At 48.7% G+C, this 18,687-nt stretch overlaps 1 protein-coding gene across 2 annotated transcripts in view; it reads right to left on the reverse strand.

Moving 5' to 3' along the window:
• The window catches only part of CLSTN2 (calsyntenin 2), a 662,061-nt gene that overhangs the window by 116,526 nt on the left and 526,848 nt on the right, over positions 1–18,687 (reverse strand). For both annotated transcript variants that reach the window (XM_066244545.1, XM_066244544.1), the window contains exon 6: positions 2,609–2,794. In XM_066244545.1, coding sequence (XP_066100642.1) covers positions 2,609–2,794 — 186 coding nt within the window. The remainder of the gene's footprint in view (positions 1–2,608; positions 2,795–18,687) is intronic.

The raw sequence follows: 18,687 nt of genomic DNA on the forward strand, positions 1-18,687 counted from the left end.
TCTAGCCTGCATTTCCCACACAGCGGGTAGAAATCACGGGGCCCGAGGAGCTGCCTCCTTCGGAAGGAGACCTTAGCGCCAGACCCGCACCGGAGTCTCACGTCTTTGCTGCTGCCCTGTTTACTGAGCTCCGCCGCGGTGGAGTTCAAGATTCCGACTCGTCATATGGAGGCAGGGTGGCTCTGTCCATCAGGGTAACTCGGACAGCGTTCCCATCAGTATGGAGGGTGGCACTACAAGGTAGGTCACCAGAAAGACACCCAGCTGTCTCTCAACAAAGGGTCTCTCCCAGCACCAGATAATCGTGCATGTACCTCGGGGGAAAACTGCTTTCCTGACTGAATTAATCTGCCCTCCTGCAAAGTGAGCTGGCAGCCCAGAGGAATGAGCTGGGTTAACACCAGATGGAATTTTGTTCTAAAGCCTCTTCCCTCGGAAAACCCTTCTCACTCTCCGTATCTCCTCATCTCTGCAGCAACATTCAGAATCAAATCACAAGTGCGTGCCCTTGGGCCCATCCGATCTTTAACAAGCTGATTCCATCATCTCCCTGTAACCTGGAGCAGTTTAGGAAATGACTGCTGCCCATGGGTGGCCGTGGGGTCGGGTGGACTATAATTTAGGTGCATGGGGAGCGAAATGGTAAATTCATTCCAAGTGAGATATCGTCTGAGACAGCTTCTTGGTATGCAGAGTGGGGGAGAGGACTGGAGGCAGTTTTCTGAATACAGCGGGCCCTTTATATCCATTTTTGCAAGAGATGCTTGGATATTAACAGTGTGGCGATTCCCCTGCTCAGCTGCATCGTTCTGGAGAAGTCTGGGTTCCCACAGGCCTTCTTTGCCGGCCTGATGGCATGATAAATGGAACACGATGGTACCCAAGCAGGGTTTATTTCACATTCAGGTCTAAAAGTTTCACACGGCTCTTTGAGCAATAGCAGCAGTGTGGGTGAAGGTGTGTGTGTATGTGTGTATGTATGAGGGGGAAAAAAGATTCAAAGACAGTGTTGGGCAAACAAGTGCGTTAGGCTTGCTCACTTGCACTTTGCCTGATTGATGCATGAGCATGGGGCAGCACCTCCTGTGTATAGTCTACGTAAGGCTGCAGGTGCTTGCCCTCAGGGAGGCAGATTGTAGATTGCAGATGGCCTGCTGCCATTGGGAGGGGCTGTTTTTTGTTATTGTTTGCCCCAGAAGGGTTTTTCCTTCCTTGGCCTGTTTGTTCTTCAGCCCTGAGAGAGAGACGGTTTTTCCTGCCTGCTTGCTTGTCCACCATTACAAGACTCTAATAAACGGAATGGCCGACCTTTACCGTCTGCCTGTATCCAATGAGAACCTGTATGGCACGGCCACCAGCCTTACAGACAGTAGTGGAGGGGCCTCCAGGAGGGGGTGCCAGGCTAGAAATGTAGTTACCCTCAAATACAAGCCCAGTGTAAGACTAAGCTCCCACAGCACTGCTACAGAGTCAAAATGCCTTCCTGAGTATTTCTGAGGAGAACAAAGAAGAATAAACTATATCGTGGGGATGAAGGAGGCCCAACCACGCACCAGCTGTCCTGTCTACTGAGTCTAGTGCGTCCTCTCACTCTAGAGGCTGATGACAGATCCACGTCCTAGCTCCCGAGGCCTGGCCTCGCGTCACAGATACCCAGCTAGAGAGGCTCTCCTTCTGACAGACCTACCTTCAAATTCTGGCTCTGTCACTTTCTATCTGTGTGACCTTGAACAACTCCTGTTTCCTTTCTTGGGCCTCAAGTTTTGCATCTTTCAAGTTGGATGAATAACACCCTTCTCACAGAGAAGATGAGAGAATTAAAGTAATGCACGCGCAGTCTGGCAGGCTGCACGCAGCAGGCGCTCAATGAAGCAATTTCCTCATGCAGCACCCCTCCCTGGGCCCTGCTGCCTAGTTCCCGGCCTGCTCCTGGCCTGCTCCTCCCCGTGGCTCCACTCCCAGCCCTGACAGCACTGGGAGGACACCTTCACTTTGCCCACCTCCCCCCACCCCTTCCCTGCCCAAACCCTTCTTCTTTGATGTGGGCAGCCAGGCTTCCCCAGCATGCGACCTAAGCAGTCACACAGGACCCCAGCTGGGTTTAATGCTCTGTGGTTTTATTATTAAAATTCTTTGTGATTTTTTGACCAAGAATCCTGCAGTTTCATTTGCTTTGGCCCTGCAAATTATGTAGCTGGTCTTGTAGGGAGGAGGGCAACCTTTTCCCAAGTGACTGAGGGCACTCTTCTGATTGGCCGCTGGCCAAGTGCTTGTCTGTAAACCAACACAGCCCAGGAAACCAATGTTTCTTCAGGCCCCGTGCTAAACACCTTGTCATTAATCCCTCTTTTAGCGATGAAGAGTGGAGGCTCTGTCACCTCACCTGCCCACAGACACACAATCTGTAAATGGGGGTTCTGATCAGGTGTGCTGATACCAAATGCTGTGCCTTCTGACCCTTTAACCTCCCTAAATAAATTTATATTCATCCAGGGGTTACACATACCAATGTGGTGGAAGGGTTGATTCTTTCATAAGATAATAAAATATGCTTTGTGTATATCGTTGAATAGCAATCAATTTTTTAAAACACCACAGAAAAGCCTACCACATAATTTCTGAAGGGACTTCTCAGAGTAGGTCTCCCGGTCACACCCCTTCCCGATGTAGTTGGTCTGCAGCTCCGTGGTGATCTGGATGGAGGACACGGCCCCGTCGCACGTCTCCAGGTGGATGCTGGGAAACAGGGGCACACTCCCCGCGCCGGGCTGGTACTCGATCCTCTTGGTCCAGTCTGAATAGACAAGGAAAGGGTTAAAGTAAATCGGGCACAGCCAGCTCTGCTATACTTGTTTTGAATATTTGGATTTGTTCCAGTACAAATGATATATTAGGGAACAGTTTTGAGGATAACAGGACTTTCACACTTGCTTATGCAAAGTTGCCTATGCAAACTTGCCTTCCCAAGAAACACTAGGTGAACGCAGGAAACTGCAGTCAGCTGCAGTGAGCCGCTTGAGAATGTACACAACGTGCACACGTACACATCTCAGTATCTACCGGCTGCTCAGCTCCCCTTGTGTTAGGAGCCGCACCCACCGCACTTGTGGTTGTAACCTTCCATCCCTTTCGGCCCACCCTCCTTCCGCCGGGTCACAATAACCCAAGGCGCCTCCCTTCCTACGTCCATGAGCAGAGGCCAGGGCTCTTCAAGGGAAAGCGCCATATTTATTCAAGTACTTACATGTATCTTAGCCATTTAACCCATGTAAAACTGTGATAATCTTTTTCTTCTTTCATTCTTTTTCTTATGTGTCACTGATGATGTTTCTGAGAGTTGTGCCCCTTGCCTCATTTTCCCCATTTTGCCTAGTGTGGTGGCTTTTAGGAATGTATGTGCCTTATCATACAACAAAAAGCAGCAGCTCGGTAGATGAAAGGTCACAGGAGGTCGTGAGGTAGGGTACAATGATTCTTTCCCAAACATTCAGGACTGTGACCTACTTAAGTAAGGCTGGTGGTCCTCGCTGTTTTTAGTGGAAAAACAATGTGGAAACAAGAAAGCATTGGAGAAGAATAAAATCACAGTTAAAATGGCACCACACGAAACAGAGCAATCACCAAAGATAAACACTAAGAGTGAGTGTACACAGGAACTGATGGAAACAGCAATACCAGTGATTGAACGTCAGAGCCAATTCAAGGCAACGCTCACAGTGAGAGAATGATGCTTACTGACAACAGTGAACATCCCACGCTCTGTGAGGACGCACACCAGAGAGGTCTGCGCTGCCCAAAGGCCGACTTGTGGGTAGAAAGAAGAGTGAATTTGAATCACCAAGAAATGTTTGTTATGGATACTATTAGTTTATGAATCTCAAATGTTTGCCATATAGAATGTTGCTGGATGGTATCCTTTCGCTGAAGTAAAAATAAAAGTCTATGGACCCGCTTGCCCTCACCTGTGAGAAAATCATGAAGTCCTGCATTTATGAGTCTGCAGCCACCAGAGGGCTCCTCACAAGATCCCAGTGGGCCACTGGGCACCAGCTGGAGCCGTACCAGTGGAGTGGAGAGGGCCAAGCTTAGGGGCCAGCCAGCCAGCTTTGTTCCCTAAGCAACCACTTGTTGGGGGTTTCCAAGGAGCTCTGCTTGGAGCATGTATTGAGCAGTAAAGAAGTCAAGACAGGGCCTTGCCTTGTAAAGCTGAGCGAGAGAGGCAGACGATGAGTAAGCCTGTGCTGTCCACCAGAGAGGGTCAGTGCTATGAAAGGAAAAGCGGCAACAGAGAGGACCTCTTTAGATCCAGGGCTCCCATCTGAGCTGAGGCCTGAATGTCAAGGAATTGTGTGTGGAAAGCCTCAGAAAGCACACTTGAAGCAGATGCAGCAATAATCTCGGCTTGACTCTGTCAGGTCAGAAAGATCTTGGGCAGGTTAAATGAAAGTCTCCAAGCCTCAGACACCTCATCAGCACAATAGGGGCCAATGCATTGACTTTAGAGAGTTGGGATGAGGACCAAGTGTGACAATGTGTGCCCGGCATACAGTAGAGCCCTGTTCGATGTTGTTCTGGGAGAGGAAAGATGTTTGGTCCACAAAGGCAGTATCCCTGCACTGCAACCTTGTCACATGCTTGACAACCATGTAATCTGGGTTTCTTCCTGAACCCCCACATTAACCTGCTGCTCTTCAAGGTGTTTTCTCAGGGCTCCCCATGAGCAGAGCTTGCAAAGCAGAGTTGTGAGGTTCATCTCCAGGGAACTTGCCGGGGAGAATATTTGGATGAGAGTGACTATATAGAAAAGAGAATAAAGTATGTGTTTTTCCTCACAGCCCCCAGGAACCGTGTCTGGACTGGACTATTACCTCCCTAGGGAGCTGCAATAGCCCATGCTCCAAAGGCTCAAGTTCACTCTTAAGGCCAAACCACTGGAGGACGGGAGGGATTTTTGGAGGATGTATCTGAAAGTCACAATACTATAAGCAGTGCACACACATCCAGTCTTGTCGTGTCCTAGGTACAAAATAGTTCATGGCATTGTGCATTTGATCATGTGCTTTCTTCTGCATGGAGCTCTTTTTCTATCTCCTTCTGTCTTGTTATCTCCATGTAAAGTTTCAGGATTTTTTCAAGTCTGAATAGAAGCCCTCCTCTGTGCTCTCACAGCATCCTAAACTGTAGACTATGGCATTAGATGCCAAGCTTCATGGTTACTTTGAATCCTGTCATGCTACACAATGCCTGGCACAGAGCAGATACTCACTAGATAGTGGTAAAAAGTGTTAATGAGTCCTATAAGGTATCACATTAAAATTATCCATTTGTGTGTCTGCCTCCTTCACTAACTGGGAAATCTTTAAAGGCAGGTTTTGTGATGTTTATTTCTGAGTCTTTCACACCTAGTTCAGAGCACAGGAAATATTAGCCAGGTGCAGCGGGGGAGCCCCAGACACCTGACCTTGACTGCAGCCAGGGCAGCCCTTCTTGAGCCACAGACAGAACCCCTGGCCTGTCCGCAGCCCCTACCCTCAGTTCCCAGAACCATCTCTCTCATGACAGACTTGGTTCTCTTTGTTCTCAGCAGGGCTACTGGTTCAGAACTGATGATGGAAGGATTTGCTTCCTAAGAACAAGACATGGCATCGAGGAGGTCTCTTTTCCTTCCCTCTTTTACTCCTCTCTCCTTTGATTCTCCCTTTCTTTAGAGATGCAGATAAAAAAAAAATGGAGAAAGCGGTTCTGTGTCTGGGGCCTCGGTGTGAGCCCTGCAGCACCAGCCTTGAGGCCCTCCTGCTTCCTCCAGCATCAGGGATGCCACACACCCCCTTCTGGAAGCCTCTGCTGAGGGAGAAGCCCAAGACATCCTTGGCATTGCTTCCCTTTATTCTGAGGGCACTAAAGGTATTTCTTTCTCATCTAGATATTTTGGTGATTATCTCTGATGAGAAACTCTACCTCAAATCCTTTTTAGAAGAGGTGTAAATAAAGAAACAGATAGATAATGAAGGAAAATCAGTGAAGGCAGTCAGAGCAAAGTTTATTCCCCTCGTCACTCTGTGGCTAGAGGAGCAAGGCCCTCCCTGGGGGAAATCAGAAACAAAAAGAGTTTCTAGGAACATCCCATCTATCACTTACTTTGGTGACCTCATGAGGCTTGCTTAGTTTAGAGGGTTTATAAGGAGCAGGCAATATTGCAACCATGTAGTAAAAGAAATCAATGAAGCTTTCTAAGTGTAGCATCCTTAAAACAGTAGGAAACTCACATAAACATCTTTCATTTTCCAGGAAGGAGTTGGGATGGGGATTAAGAGAGCAAAAGCAAGTCATCAAGTCCAGCCTTGGCCATGTGGAATGTCTATTCATTCTTATTTCCAGGAGGATAGGATGGCATAATGGTTAAAAGTATGCCCCCTAAATTCAGCATGTCTAGGTTCAAATCTCAGTCTTCCCAATTCCTGTGGAACATTGGACAAATCTCTTACCCTCCTGGAGCCTCAGTTTCCTCTTCTATAAAAGTGGTACCCCCAGGATGTGGGGGGATTAATTCAGATTTGTTTTAGTACCAAACACAAGGGACATGCTTAATAGATATATTAGTGTTAACAATATCATTTATTCAATAATATTTAGGCCCTGGCTGGTTGGCTCAGTGGTAGAGCATCGGTCTGGTGTGTGGATGTCCCAGGTTCAATTCCCAGTCAGAGCACACAGGAGATGCACCTATCTTTTCTCTGCCCCCCCCCTCACTTTTCTTTCTCTCTTTCTCTCCCCCCACCCCTGCAGCCATTGCTCAATAGAAGCGAGCTGGCCCCAGGTACTGACGATAGCTCCATGGCCTCCACCTTAGGCACTAAGAAGAGCTCTGTTGCTGAGGAATGGAGCAATGCCCCCTAGTGGGCTTGCCAGGTGGACCCGATCAGGGCACATGTGGGAGTCTGTCTCTTCTCCTCTTACTAAAAATAAATAAATAAATAAATAAATAAATAAATAAATAAATAAATAAATAATATTTATTGCAGGAAATAAGAGGACTGACAATTATTAAGCACTGACAAGGTGCTAAGCTCTTTTACATTTTTTTTTCCATTTAATCCTCCCAGGATCCTAGTGAGTGGGTGTTATCGTAATTGCACAGATGACAAAACCATGGCTGAGAGTTGATGTGACTTTGCCCCAAGGCCACACAGCTCTTTTAAAATAACTCCTCCATAATTCTGAGGGTTTGCCAGAACTGAAAACAATGGCAATTTTTATACATTTATTTTTGAACTTTCAATTTATACTGATATAAAAAAGAAAAAGGTGATCATCTCTGATGTTGGCAAAGGATCCAGAAGTGTGGCTGCTTGACCCTGGGAGCAGTTTGTAGGGACCAGTGGCTGCTTCAACACTGAAGAGTAGACAGCTCTGGCCTCGAATCTCAACTCCCCTAAATGCAGGTCCTGAGACCTCTGCCAAGCAGTTGTCACCTTTAGGCTTCCATTGCCTCAGCTGTAGATGTAATACAATTACACTTCCTTATGGGCTTGCTGTGAGCATTTCAGGCCGATGGGCCAGCACAGAGATCTTCCTCTTGAGGTCTCACGATGGGAACATTCCCTTCCTTGATTCCCAAGCTTCCTAGACTTCTCAAAGCTGTCCTGCTTGGAAACAAAATCTTTTTGGTTTATAAAGGGCCTAGAGACTACTTATGAATTATGGTTCAATTTTCCTTATCCAGTGAAGAGATAGGAAACAGACCACCTATTGTTTTAATAACCAGGCTCAATTATACTGTAAGTGTTTCTGAAAGAGCTAACACTGGAATGCCTTCGGGAATTCAAATCCGTCTCTGTGGATTAAAGATTTAGAAACATGGTGATTTTATTATAACTTCCACTAAATTTGGGGAACATATGCTTTCTTACCAGGAGAATATTAACCACTTGGAATTCTCATACTAAATACTAGGAGGTGGGAAAAAGCTCATCTGAGACTTTTGGAAAGCACAGGCTTTGAGGACTCTTGTAATCCAAGACGTTCAGGTCCACTGTTGAAATTCTGCATGAAAGGAAAAGACACTAGTGTGTCACAACATGCATGTTCAGGGGCCTCCAGCTCTTTCTAACTCAGCATTCAGCAGCTGAAGAGGCATCAGGATTCTAGGACATTGCTGGAGTCATACAGGGCAAGCGGTGATGCTGGGGACTGGGATGGCTGGGCAGGGGGCCTCCCTGAACAGGGACGGCTCAGGCGGCTGGCCTCCTAACCCATCTCTGCAGGCATCAACCATGGCATCTTTCAAGACTTTCTCCAAAAGATTCATGACTTTGATTTGGGCATCACGAGATTTCCTTTCCTATTGGGAGGAGTTAGGGAACTATCTTCGCTCAGCAGTAAGCACTTTTATCTCCATGGCCATCCGTGCATCTGAATTGGAGGTGGGTGAGGAGAGAGAGAGGAGCTGGAGAAGTATGCAGAAGTCAGATGATGAATGCTGGCTAAGAGGTTTGGATTTTGCTGCAGGGCCAGTGAAGAGCCATAAATGGCTGTTTATGAGGCCATGAAGTATCCAGACTGTGCTTTGGAAAGGTCACTTGGCAGCGGGGTTAGAACTGGTATTCATTTTCAGAACATCAGAACACTCCTGATAGCCACCTCTTGAGCACTCCATGTAGAAGGCCACCTTTGACAGGGTCACACAATGGGGCATACACTTCAATTTAGTTACACTGAAGAATGTTAACTCTGCAGCTGGAGAGACTCAGGCTTCCACCTCGGCTCTGATTATCCTTGGCTGTGTGGCTTTGGGTGAATCACCAAACCTCTCTGAGTCTCATTTTCTCATCCGCAGAATGAGGATAATACAAATCTAGCTTGCATAGTTTCTTTGGGAATTGGAGAAAAAGTATGTAAAGCACCAAGAACAGAGACCTGGTGTTACTACTACTTTGATTATTTTTGTATCATTTTTATCATTATTCCAGATTTTCTTTTCACATTTCCGAAATTGCTGTCTTGGGTCTGCAATCATGAGGTGGGACTTCCAGCTAGAAGGAGTTAGGAGGCAGTAAAGATTGGGAGAGGCTGGGCATCCAATCCTGGCTCCAAGACCAGCTCCACGGTCAGGAGGGCCCTATGGTTGGTCTAATGCTCTGCTGCCACTGCCTTAACATTCTTAATAATTTTAAAACAAGGAGCAGCTCTAGTTGCATTTTGCACTTGGACCCACAAATAGCTGATCCTGCCTTTCCAGCTGAATAAGATTGGGCATGTTCCATAACTTTTTCGAACCTCAGTTTCTTCCCCTGTAGAATGGGGATATTAATTAATTACCTCAAAGGGAGAAGCTCAGGCTTTGGAGTCAAACCTAGCTGTGATCCAGCTCTGCCACCTGTTACCATGTACTGTGGGCCAGTCATGTCCTCCTGCATCTGAATTTACTCAGCAAACGCTGGTGATAATTATCAGTCTCTATCAGAATTGTGGATAGAGTTTATGTTAGATAATAAATGCAAACCACTTAACCCTGTGCCCAACATATAATAGGCACATGTAGTTTTGAGCAGTAAATTATGTGATTTTTTTTCTTTTCCAATTAAAAACAATTAGACATGAGCACACTTTAACAAGAAACAAAACACAAACTCTGAAGTCAATCCTCAACTCAAAAGGAAGAAGTCTTCTTTTATTCCTGACTCCTTTCCATTCACTGTATTTTATTTTCACGAGAGCATTTTACTACCTTTTAATTTCTACTAAAAAGAGATACATTAATTAACTACAAAAAAGAAGGGGGGGCAAATATTGTCATGCCTAGAAATTAACCTCAAGGCTGTCCCTCTGCCTGGGTGCTCAGTCCCCACCCTTCCTGTGCGGAAGATTCTAACCAGGGTCATAACAGAGACTGGATCTGAATCAGGATGGCCCCAAATCTGCACTGTTCCCTGAGAGAGGCAGTTTGGGAAGTTCATATGAATAGCACTTAACCATGACTGTGCAAAAGTGTTTGCGCTTATATTGATTCAGGAGGTGGGCTCGGTCAGCCCTGTTCCGCCTGTGGCTGTTCCTCCTTGAGCTGCAGGAAAGTCCCCTCCAGGGATCATGAAGGAAGAAGGTGCTCGGCTTGCTGTGCTGCGTCTCCTCTCCTCACCTGACCATCCTGGAGCTCGGGGCTCCCAGTGGTGAGACGGGTGGGCACTCCCGCAGGTCCCGCCCTCTCTTGAGCCTTATTCCGTCCTCCTTGGCTGCACTCTGTGCCTCCCACACATTGATGACTTTGGGCTCCCCATGTAAACAAAACAGAGTGTCGACTTGGAGTCAGTCTAGGACAGGGGTCCCCAAACTACGGCCCACCCCACATGCGGTCCCCTGAGGCCATTTATTCGGCCCCCGCCACACTTCCGGAAGGGGCACCTCTTTCATTGGTGGTCAGTGAGACGAGCATAGTTCCCATTGAAATACTGGTCAGATAAAATTGAGACTAAGAGACATTGATAAGAGTGTGGTGGTTACGGGGGGAGGGGAGAGAGGGAGAGGGAAAGGGGGAGGGGGAGGGGCACAAAGAAAACTAGATAGAAGGTGACAGAGGACAATCTGACTTTGGGTGATGGGTATGCAACATAAATGAACGACAAGATAACCTGGACATGTTATCTTTGAATATATGTATCCTGATTTATTGATGTCGCCTCATTAAAAATAAAATTAAAAACTCAAAAAATAAAAAAGAAATACTGGTCAGTTTGTTGATTTAAATTTACTTGTTCTTTATTTTCAATATTGTATTTGTTCCCATTTTGGTTTTTTACTTTAAAATAAGATATGTGCAGTGTGCATAGGGATTTGTTCATAGTTGTGTTTTTTTTTATAGTCCGGCCCTCCAACGGTCTGAGGGACAGTGAACTGGCCCCCTGTGTAAAAAGTTTGGGGACCCCTGGCCTAGGTCATTTATTGCCTCCCCCTTCTCATAGCATCATCTGTCATTGAGGGCACCACGCTGGTTTCTAACAGTTCATTCATTTCTGTGCTTGTTTGTCTACAACTCCCACCCAGCCCCGCCTCCTGCTCCCAGCAGAAGTGCCACAAGAACAAGGACTGTGTCCATTTATTTGGCTTTAAATTCCCAGTGTCTGGTACAATTCCTGGAACATAGTGGGTTCGCATTAAATGTTTGGGGAGCGAATGGCAAGGGTGCCCGGGAAACGTGCCTGTGTCCAGATTCTGGGGCTCAGGGAACTGCCCCGACACTCTTGCTCCGGTTGGACTTGCTTCTTGTTGCATTCCTTGTGGATTCTCCTGCTCAGCTCAGCCCCTCTGAATTGAAGACGTCGCTGCCATTCTACTGGGCTGGGTTTGGGGTTCATTGCACACCGCTTATCTAGGCCCTTGGATCTGCACAGAGATCCAACTTTTGCTCTGCCCCATGCGGGACACCGCACCCCAATCCTGGCTGTCTAGGTGTTGTGAGGGGAACATCTCTCTTCTCCAGGGTTCTGCAATGCTGGTCTAAGTACCTTAGCTGGCCAACAAGCTTCTAGTGTCGGGTAACATTTCTTTAAAGCCTGCAACCTCCCCTTTCACCCTAGCTTCAAGCTCTCTCGTGGGCAGGTGGGCAGCAGCCAGTGCTGCCGCTGAAGTGAACCCTGTGGTGTTCAGAAACCAGGACCCCTGCCCGAAGCTTGGCTGCTGCTTCCTCCCCAACCCCTTCATCCTCTTCCATGCCCACAGCTCATGCGCTTCTCAGTTCCCAAACAGGAACATATACCCAGAATCGATGCTGAGAGGTACGGAAACCAGGCAATTTCAGAGACGCCCTTCTGGAAGATAATTCTCCCAAGGGGGCAATCATAACCTCACCCAACTAGGCTACTTTCTTTAGGATTTATAGAAACTCTTCTCTCTTATGTCCAATAAACATGAGCATTTTCCAGGCAATTTTCTCATCTTGGGACAAATGTATGATTAGCAAAAGATGAAGTAGCCATTCTTCTTGGAGAATTTTTACTTTTATGGCTTTGGAAGGCACGTACAATGCAAGAGTATAGTTTTTCATGTGCACATTTTCAGTCTTTTTATAAAGATGGCTTATATATACTTTTCATACTCCAGTAATGTAAATCTCTTTAATCTATACATCAGTTGTGCACAATTGCAAAACTGACCTTTTTAAAAAAAAAATAGAAGGACCATGACTGCAAGTGATGTTAGAGTGTAAAAGCAGGACTTTTCATTTCACTGAATGACAGTCTACAGTTGGAACCACGTTAACATCTCTTTAGAAAATATGGTACAACTCCGCGGAGTCCGTCAGCAACACTGGAAACCCGAGAGTCCACGTGCACGAGGGTGAAGAGAGGCATCCCTCACACTGCGGAGGGCCAAGTAAGCCAGCGCAGTTAGAACAAGAATTGGCAAAACATATCTTGGGTCTCAAAATGCCCTTATACTTTGGGTCAGGTAACACACTCCTGAGAAAGTAATCTAAAATGCAGACAACGCACAAAGCTATTGACCAAAGCACAAAAACAGAAAAATAGAACCAAACTATTGCCTGACAATCACACTGCCTTGATGGCAAGGAAATCCAAAACACTAGTTTGAAAAGATATATGCACCCTTGTGTTCACTGCAGCGTTATTCACAGCGCCACGATATGAAAGCAACGCAAGTGTCCATCGATAGACGCATGGGTAAAGAAGATGTAGTGCCTATATGCAGTGGAATATCACTCATAAAAATGAATAAAATCTTACCATTCGCCACAACATGGATGAACCTAGAGGGTATTAGGCTAAGTGAAATAAGTCAGTCAGAGAAAGACAAACACCAGATGACAAATACCAAATGCCATATGCGGAATCTAAAACACATATGAAGAAACAGAACAAACAAATTCATTGCTACAGAGAACAAATTGATGGTTGCCAGATGAGAGGATGGTTGGAGGAATGGCGGGTAGAAGGTAAAAAGGTATAAACAATACAAATATCAGTTATAAAAATAGTCATGAGGAGGTCACTGGCCAATTAGCTCAGTTGGTTTGAGTGCTGTCCCGATACGCCGAGGTTGCAGGCTTGATTCCCAGTCAGGGCACATACAAGAATCATCCCATGAATGCATAAATAAGTGGAACAACAAATCAATGTCTCTCTCCAAAAACTAAAATAGTCACGAGGCTGTGAAGTACAGGATAGGGAATATAGTCAATAATAATGTAATAGCTTATGTGTGGTGACAGATGGGTACTAGGCTTACAGGGGGATCACTCTGTAAGGTGCATGATGTCTAGTCACTATATTGTACACCTGAAGCTAATATGATATTGCACATTAACTGTCACTGGAAAATAAATTAATTTAAAGTAATGAGTAAACGAGAGACCTCTCAGAGTGCACTCACTGGCTTCCAGAGGCCCCAGACAGGTTCCCAACACAGGCTTCCTACAGTGTGACTGGGCAGCTACTGGGCAGCTGCAGGGCCCACAGCCTCGCCAAGCTTTCCCTTCCGATCGGGCCCCCTTGCCCGTGCCCGCGGCCCCAGGGCGAAGCCTGGCTCTGTCTGGTCTGATCAGTGGACACCAGCCTCCTCGCCAAGCTTTCCCTTCCGATCAGGCCCCCTTGCCCGTGCCCGCGGCCCCAGGGCGAAGCCTGGCTCTGTCTGGTCTGATCAGTGGACACCAGCCTCCTCGCCAAGCTTTCCCTCCCGATCGTGCCCCCTTGCCCGTGCCCGCGGCCCCAGGGCGAAGCCTGGCTCTGTCTGGTCTGATCAGTGGACACCAGCCTCCTCGCCAAGCTTTCCCTTCCGATCAGGCCCCCTTGCCTGTGCCCGCGGCCCCACGGTGAAGCCTGGCTCTGTCTGGTCTGATCAGTGGACACCAGCCTCCTCGCCAAGCTTTCCCTTCCGATCGGGCCCCCTTGCCCATGCCCGCGGCCCCACGGCGAAGCCTGGCTCTGTCTGGTCTGATCAGTGGACACCAGCCTCCCCGCCAAGGACACCCACTGTGGATGCTCCGAGGGCACCCAGGCCTCAGGGACTGAGGACGGCTGGCCCCACGGGGAGGGCTCTCCCTGCTGAGGCCCACCTTGCCACCTTTGGGCCCGGTAAGCTTTGGTTGTTATTCCCACAGCCTTACATAATCTTTCTGGAAAGTTCTGCCTACTTCAGCCACCATCTGCATTCAAACTCTCAACATATCTGTCACGAAAACAAACAAGGAGACAACTATAAAACCATTCACCTCTGACTAATTTTCTCCAAACCTTCCTCTGCAGCCCAAGCTCTGGTCTCTGTCAGTCCTGAGGTGAGAGATGCCAAGCAGAAGAGGGGCAGACAGGTTCCCGAAGGCGCAGCATTGAAGCACCACACTCTGCTGGGGATAGGCCTCCAGGCCCTTTCCCCTCTGCCCCTTCCCAGACCCTCCCCTCTGCCCCTTCCCAGGCCCTTTCCCCTCTGCCCCTTCCCAGACCCTCAGTGCGCTGGCAGTGCCCCTGGTGAACTGTCCTGACCCCGCAGGCCTCAGCTTCACCGCCACCCCTCTGGGAAGCCTTTCTAAAGGGCCAGGTGCCTGTGCTCCCCACTCGCGCAGGGAAAGGGCTGCGTTCCCGCCTCGTCCTGCCCTGACTTCCCTGCACTGTGCTGACCTGTGCTGACCTGTGCTGACCTGTCGGCCTGCTGGCCCTCATCCACCGCTCCAGCTCCAGTCCTCAGGGCCTCACCTCCCACCTGGCACAGACTAGAAGTAGAAGTGAGTTTCTTGAGTTGAATGGAAGTGTTGAGGGCTTCTCTGCTGTGCGCTGACCACAGCGCCCCCCCCCCCCCCCCCCCCCGTGTGGGTAGAGTGGGACCAATGCTCCAAGCCCTGGGACTGGCTTTGTAAGGCTCATGATACACTCAACCATGGGAATCAGAGCCCCTGGCAGACCAGAGCTGACTCATAACTCTCCAGCCTGTCCTTCCATCCACCAAGAGCCGTTTGACGAGAGGTACCTAGGAGATATATGTGGAGAGAAGGGGGCAGTATTCTGGCCACTTTAGAGTTGAGGACAAGTGCCACAGGAGAGACGAGCTGGCTTGCACTGTGTCACATTCATCACTAGAACCCAAGTGTCTGTAGGTGTGCAGGTGATGATAGTGGTTTCTAAGCCTGTACCACCAGGGAATGCAGGAAGGAAGCCACTTAGACTCTTGGCTGGGCCTCTTACACGTGTTACCAATTTGTAGGGGGGTCATTTCACCAATGAGGCAACTGAGATGTCAAATAATCAACTCAAGGTCACACAGCCAGCAAATGGCAACAAAAGGCTGGCTTGACTCCTAAAGCCACTTTAATATCTTCTATTCTTTCTCCTTCAGTTGGTAGCATTGAGTTATTCCTGTGTGATGGGACCTGGATTTGAACCCTGATCTTTTTGGCTTTAGAGCCAACCCTCTGAAGCCCTACCTTTTGCTGACTCCCTGCAGGGAACAATTCTAGCTGGCTGCAATTATTTAAAAGAACAGTCAGTTGGAAGAGGGAGTAGTAGGCTGACCACACGTGGCTCAGAGGTAGACCGAGGCCCACAGAGAGATAGGGTAGGGAGTGGGGTTCTCAGTCAGGAGACGGGGTACCAATCGTGGTTCCACCTCTCACCATCTGTGTGTCCTTGAGGGAGCCCTAACCCCTCGCTGGTCCCCAAGGAGTCATCTCAGAAACCTGAAGGTTGGTTCTTCTATCCTGAAGGAAGGCAGGTCCCCGTTTGTAGGCCTCTGCGGCAGGAGTGACAACCACACCCCCATCCCTCTCTCAAGGCGGCCCTGCTGTGCAAGGACGCTCTTCTTTATAACCTAAGGGGAGAATTATAACTGCAGAATTTCCCTCAGAATAGCTTTTCTCCACAGGTCTCTAAAGGGGGCTAGTGTTCTCCTTTGCTTCGAGGCACACTGCAGATGCAAGGGCAGGAGCTCCGTGTCTGCAGACAGACAAGACTGGGGTGGTGCTGGCCCTGTGTATTACTAGCTGTGTGGCAAGAGTCTTAGCCTCAAGGTTCTCATCTGCAAAATGGAAAAACAGCTTTCCGGTGTGATGATGAGTAAATGAGAGGGTGTTAAAACACCCTTAGACAGCACATGGAAAATAGTAAAAGCTGTCAGTGCTGACTCCCATTATGACTAAGTTCTGCTGGGGATGCGCAGTCCACCCGTACCTCCTCCCACTCAGGGCTGAGAGGATTCGATCCAGACACTGAGGCCCAGTCTCCAGCGCTCACAGCAGAGCCACAGCGGGACAGGAGGAAGCAGGCTTAAGCACAGGTGCTTTTCTCCAGCAGATCTTTAAGCACATTAAGACGCCACGGAGTAGGTAAGTCAGCACCCTGTACTGAGCTGGTTGTTGCTTCTTAATGACCGGTGATGTTAGTGATGTCACATGGTCATTCTTCACGGAGGAGTGCCCCACGAGGCCGCTGCCAGGAGCTTGGCTGCTCGCCTGGCGGGTCTGAGCAAACCCAGAGGCACCAGCCCAGATCACACTGTCAGAGTTAGTGCAATTCAGGCCTCAGAGATGGCTTTTCCAATTATCTGCAGGAAAAATGCTTCATTGTGATTTTAAACATTGAAATCAAGGGATCTAAAAAGACTTGCTGTTCCCTGAATCACAGTGTAGTTCTGTGCACGGTGCTCCACAGGCCGCCTCTCACCTCATCCTCACTAGAAGCCCTTACTGTCCTGTTTAGAGTGGGGAGGCAGCACCAGACAGCAGAGACTTTTCCAAGGCTGCAGACTGGGTTAGAGCTGAGCTGGGACTGAGGCCGGGTGCCTGGCCCCAGGCTCTGCTCTTCCCACCCATCCCACTGTCTCCTTTTAGTCCCAGTCTTCAGCTCCAAAACCAAGGATGCGGTGGTCGAGCCACACAGTCTAATCCAATCCCGTGTATTTCAATGTGTGTGTTCAGTGATTTAAAATTTGCAAAGCATAGCATCGTGTGGCCTTCTTAACAATCCTACAAAAAGTAATATGGCCAAGGATTATGATTCTTACTTTCCAGGTGAAGTGATCTGGGCTAAGTCAGGGAAGTGGCTTCAGCAGTGCCAGGGGCAGATCGTGGTGGAGCCAGGGATGACTGGAGCCCTTACTGCCAACCTAACTCCATAGTCACTGCTTTGTACTGACTGCCACGGCCCCACACTCCACTGTCTTCTCCAGGGTTGGGTTCAGGGTTATGCTTGGGATAAGGGATGAGGGGAAGGAGGCAGAGCAAGGATGGGGAAGGGATGGAGGGGGAGGGGAAGGAAGGTAGGGAATAGGGGCACAGGGACAGGAGAGAACCTCAATGAAGAGGAGAGTTAAAAGGACAGGAGACTGAAGGTGGAGGGCACAGGGGATGGAGGAGCTGAACCCCTGGGATGAACCTCAAATAAAGCCAGATTCTGTTATGTGGCATAGGGTAGGTGGTGAGTAATTTTCATTCCCAATTCTCCTACAGAAAAATGGTAGTCTTCCTGCTTTGGTCGGGGGAGTTGTGCTGGGGTCTTCTTCCTGCTCTGGTTGGGGCAGTTGCGCTGGGGTCTTCTTCCTGCTCTGGTCTGGGCAGTTGCGCTGGGGTCTTCTTCCTGCTCTGGTTGGGGCAGTTGCGCTGGGGTCTTCTTCCTGCTCTGGTCTGGGCAGTTGCGCTGGGGTCTTCTTCCTGCTCTGGTTGGGGCAGTTGCGCTGGGGTCTTCTTCCTGCTCTGGTCGGGGCAGTTACGCTGGAGTCTAGCACCTGTGAGTTTAAAGCTTAACACCCAAGTCTCATGCTCACGTTTTGTTTCTCTCCCCATTAAGATCACCAGAGGCAACTCTAAGTTCAGGCAAATAGTAGCTGAGAGACAGACAATCTGCAAGCATGGGTTTATTTTTGAATGAGCTATAATTTAAAGGGGGTAGTGCACCAGACCAGGCTCAGTCAAGGAAATGTGAGTTGGTGCGGCAGGGAGAGGAAAGAGAATGAATGGCAGGGCACCTCTGAGCTGCTGATTGCTTCATTCAACTTTGGCTACCCTTTCAAGTTTCACCTCCATTTCATAGATGAGGTGACTGAGAGGTTACAGCTGACTAAGGGCACCTCTCTGAACAGTTTTCTGAGATGCCCTGTTGAAGCAGTGTACATGTGCCCTTGGAATTCCCCACCTCCCTGTGAGAGCCTCCTTCCTCCTGACACCTTGGTGCCCTCTTGGATAGACAGACATGAATTTGAATTCCATCTCTGTTATTTACCAGCTGTGAGATTTTGGGCAAGTGATTCAATCACTCTTAGCCTAAGTTTTCCTGATCTGTAAAATGGGCTAGAATTGCTTACCTCACAGGGTCATTTTTTTTTTTTTTTTTGTATTTTTCTGAAGCTGGAAACGGGGAGAGACAGTCAGACAGACTCCCGCATGCGCCCGACCGGGATCCACCCGACACACCCACCAGGGGCGACGCTCTGCCCACCAGGGGGCAATGCTCTGCCCATCCGGAGCATCGCTCTGTCGCGACCAGAGCCACTCCAGCGCCTGGGGCAGAGGCCAAGGAGCCATCTCCAGCGCCCGGGCCATCTTTGCTCCAATGGAGCCTTGGCTGCGGGAGGGGAAGAGAGAGACAGAGAGGAAGGAGAGGGGGAGGGGTGGAGAAGCAGATGGGTGTTTCTCCTGTGTGCCCTGGCCGGGAATCGAACCCGGGACTTCTGCACGCCAGGCCAACGCTCTACCAC

Source organism: Saccopteryx bilineata, chromosome 10 (assembly GCF_036850765.1).
Source record: "Saccopteryx bilineata isolate mSacBil1 chromosome 10, mSacBil1_pri_phased_curated, whole genome shotgun sequence".
Lineage (NCBI taxonomy): Eukaryota > Metazoa > Chordata > Mammalia > Chiroptera > Emballonuridae > Saccopteryx > Saccopteryx bilineata.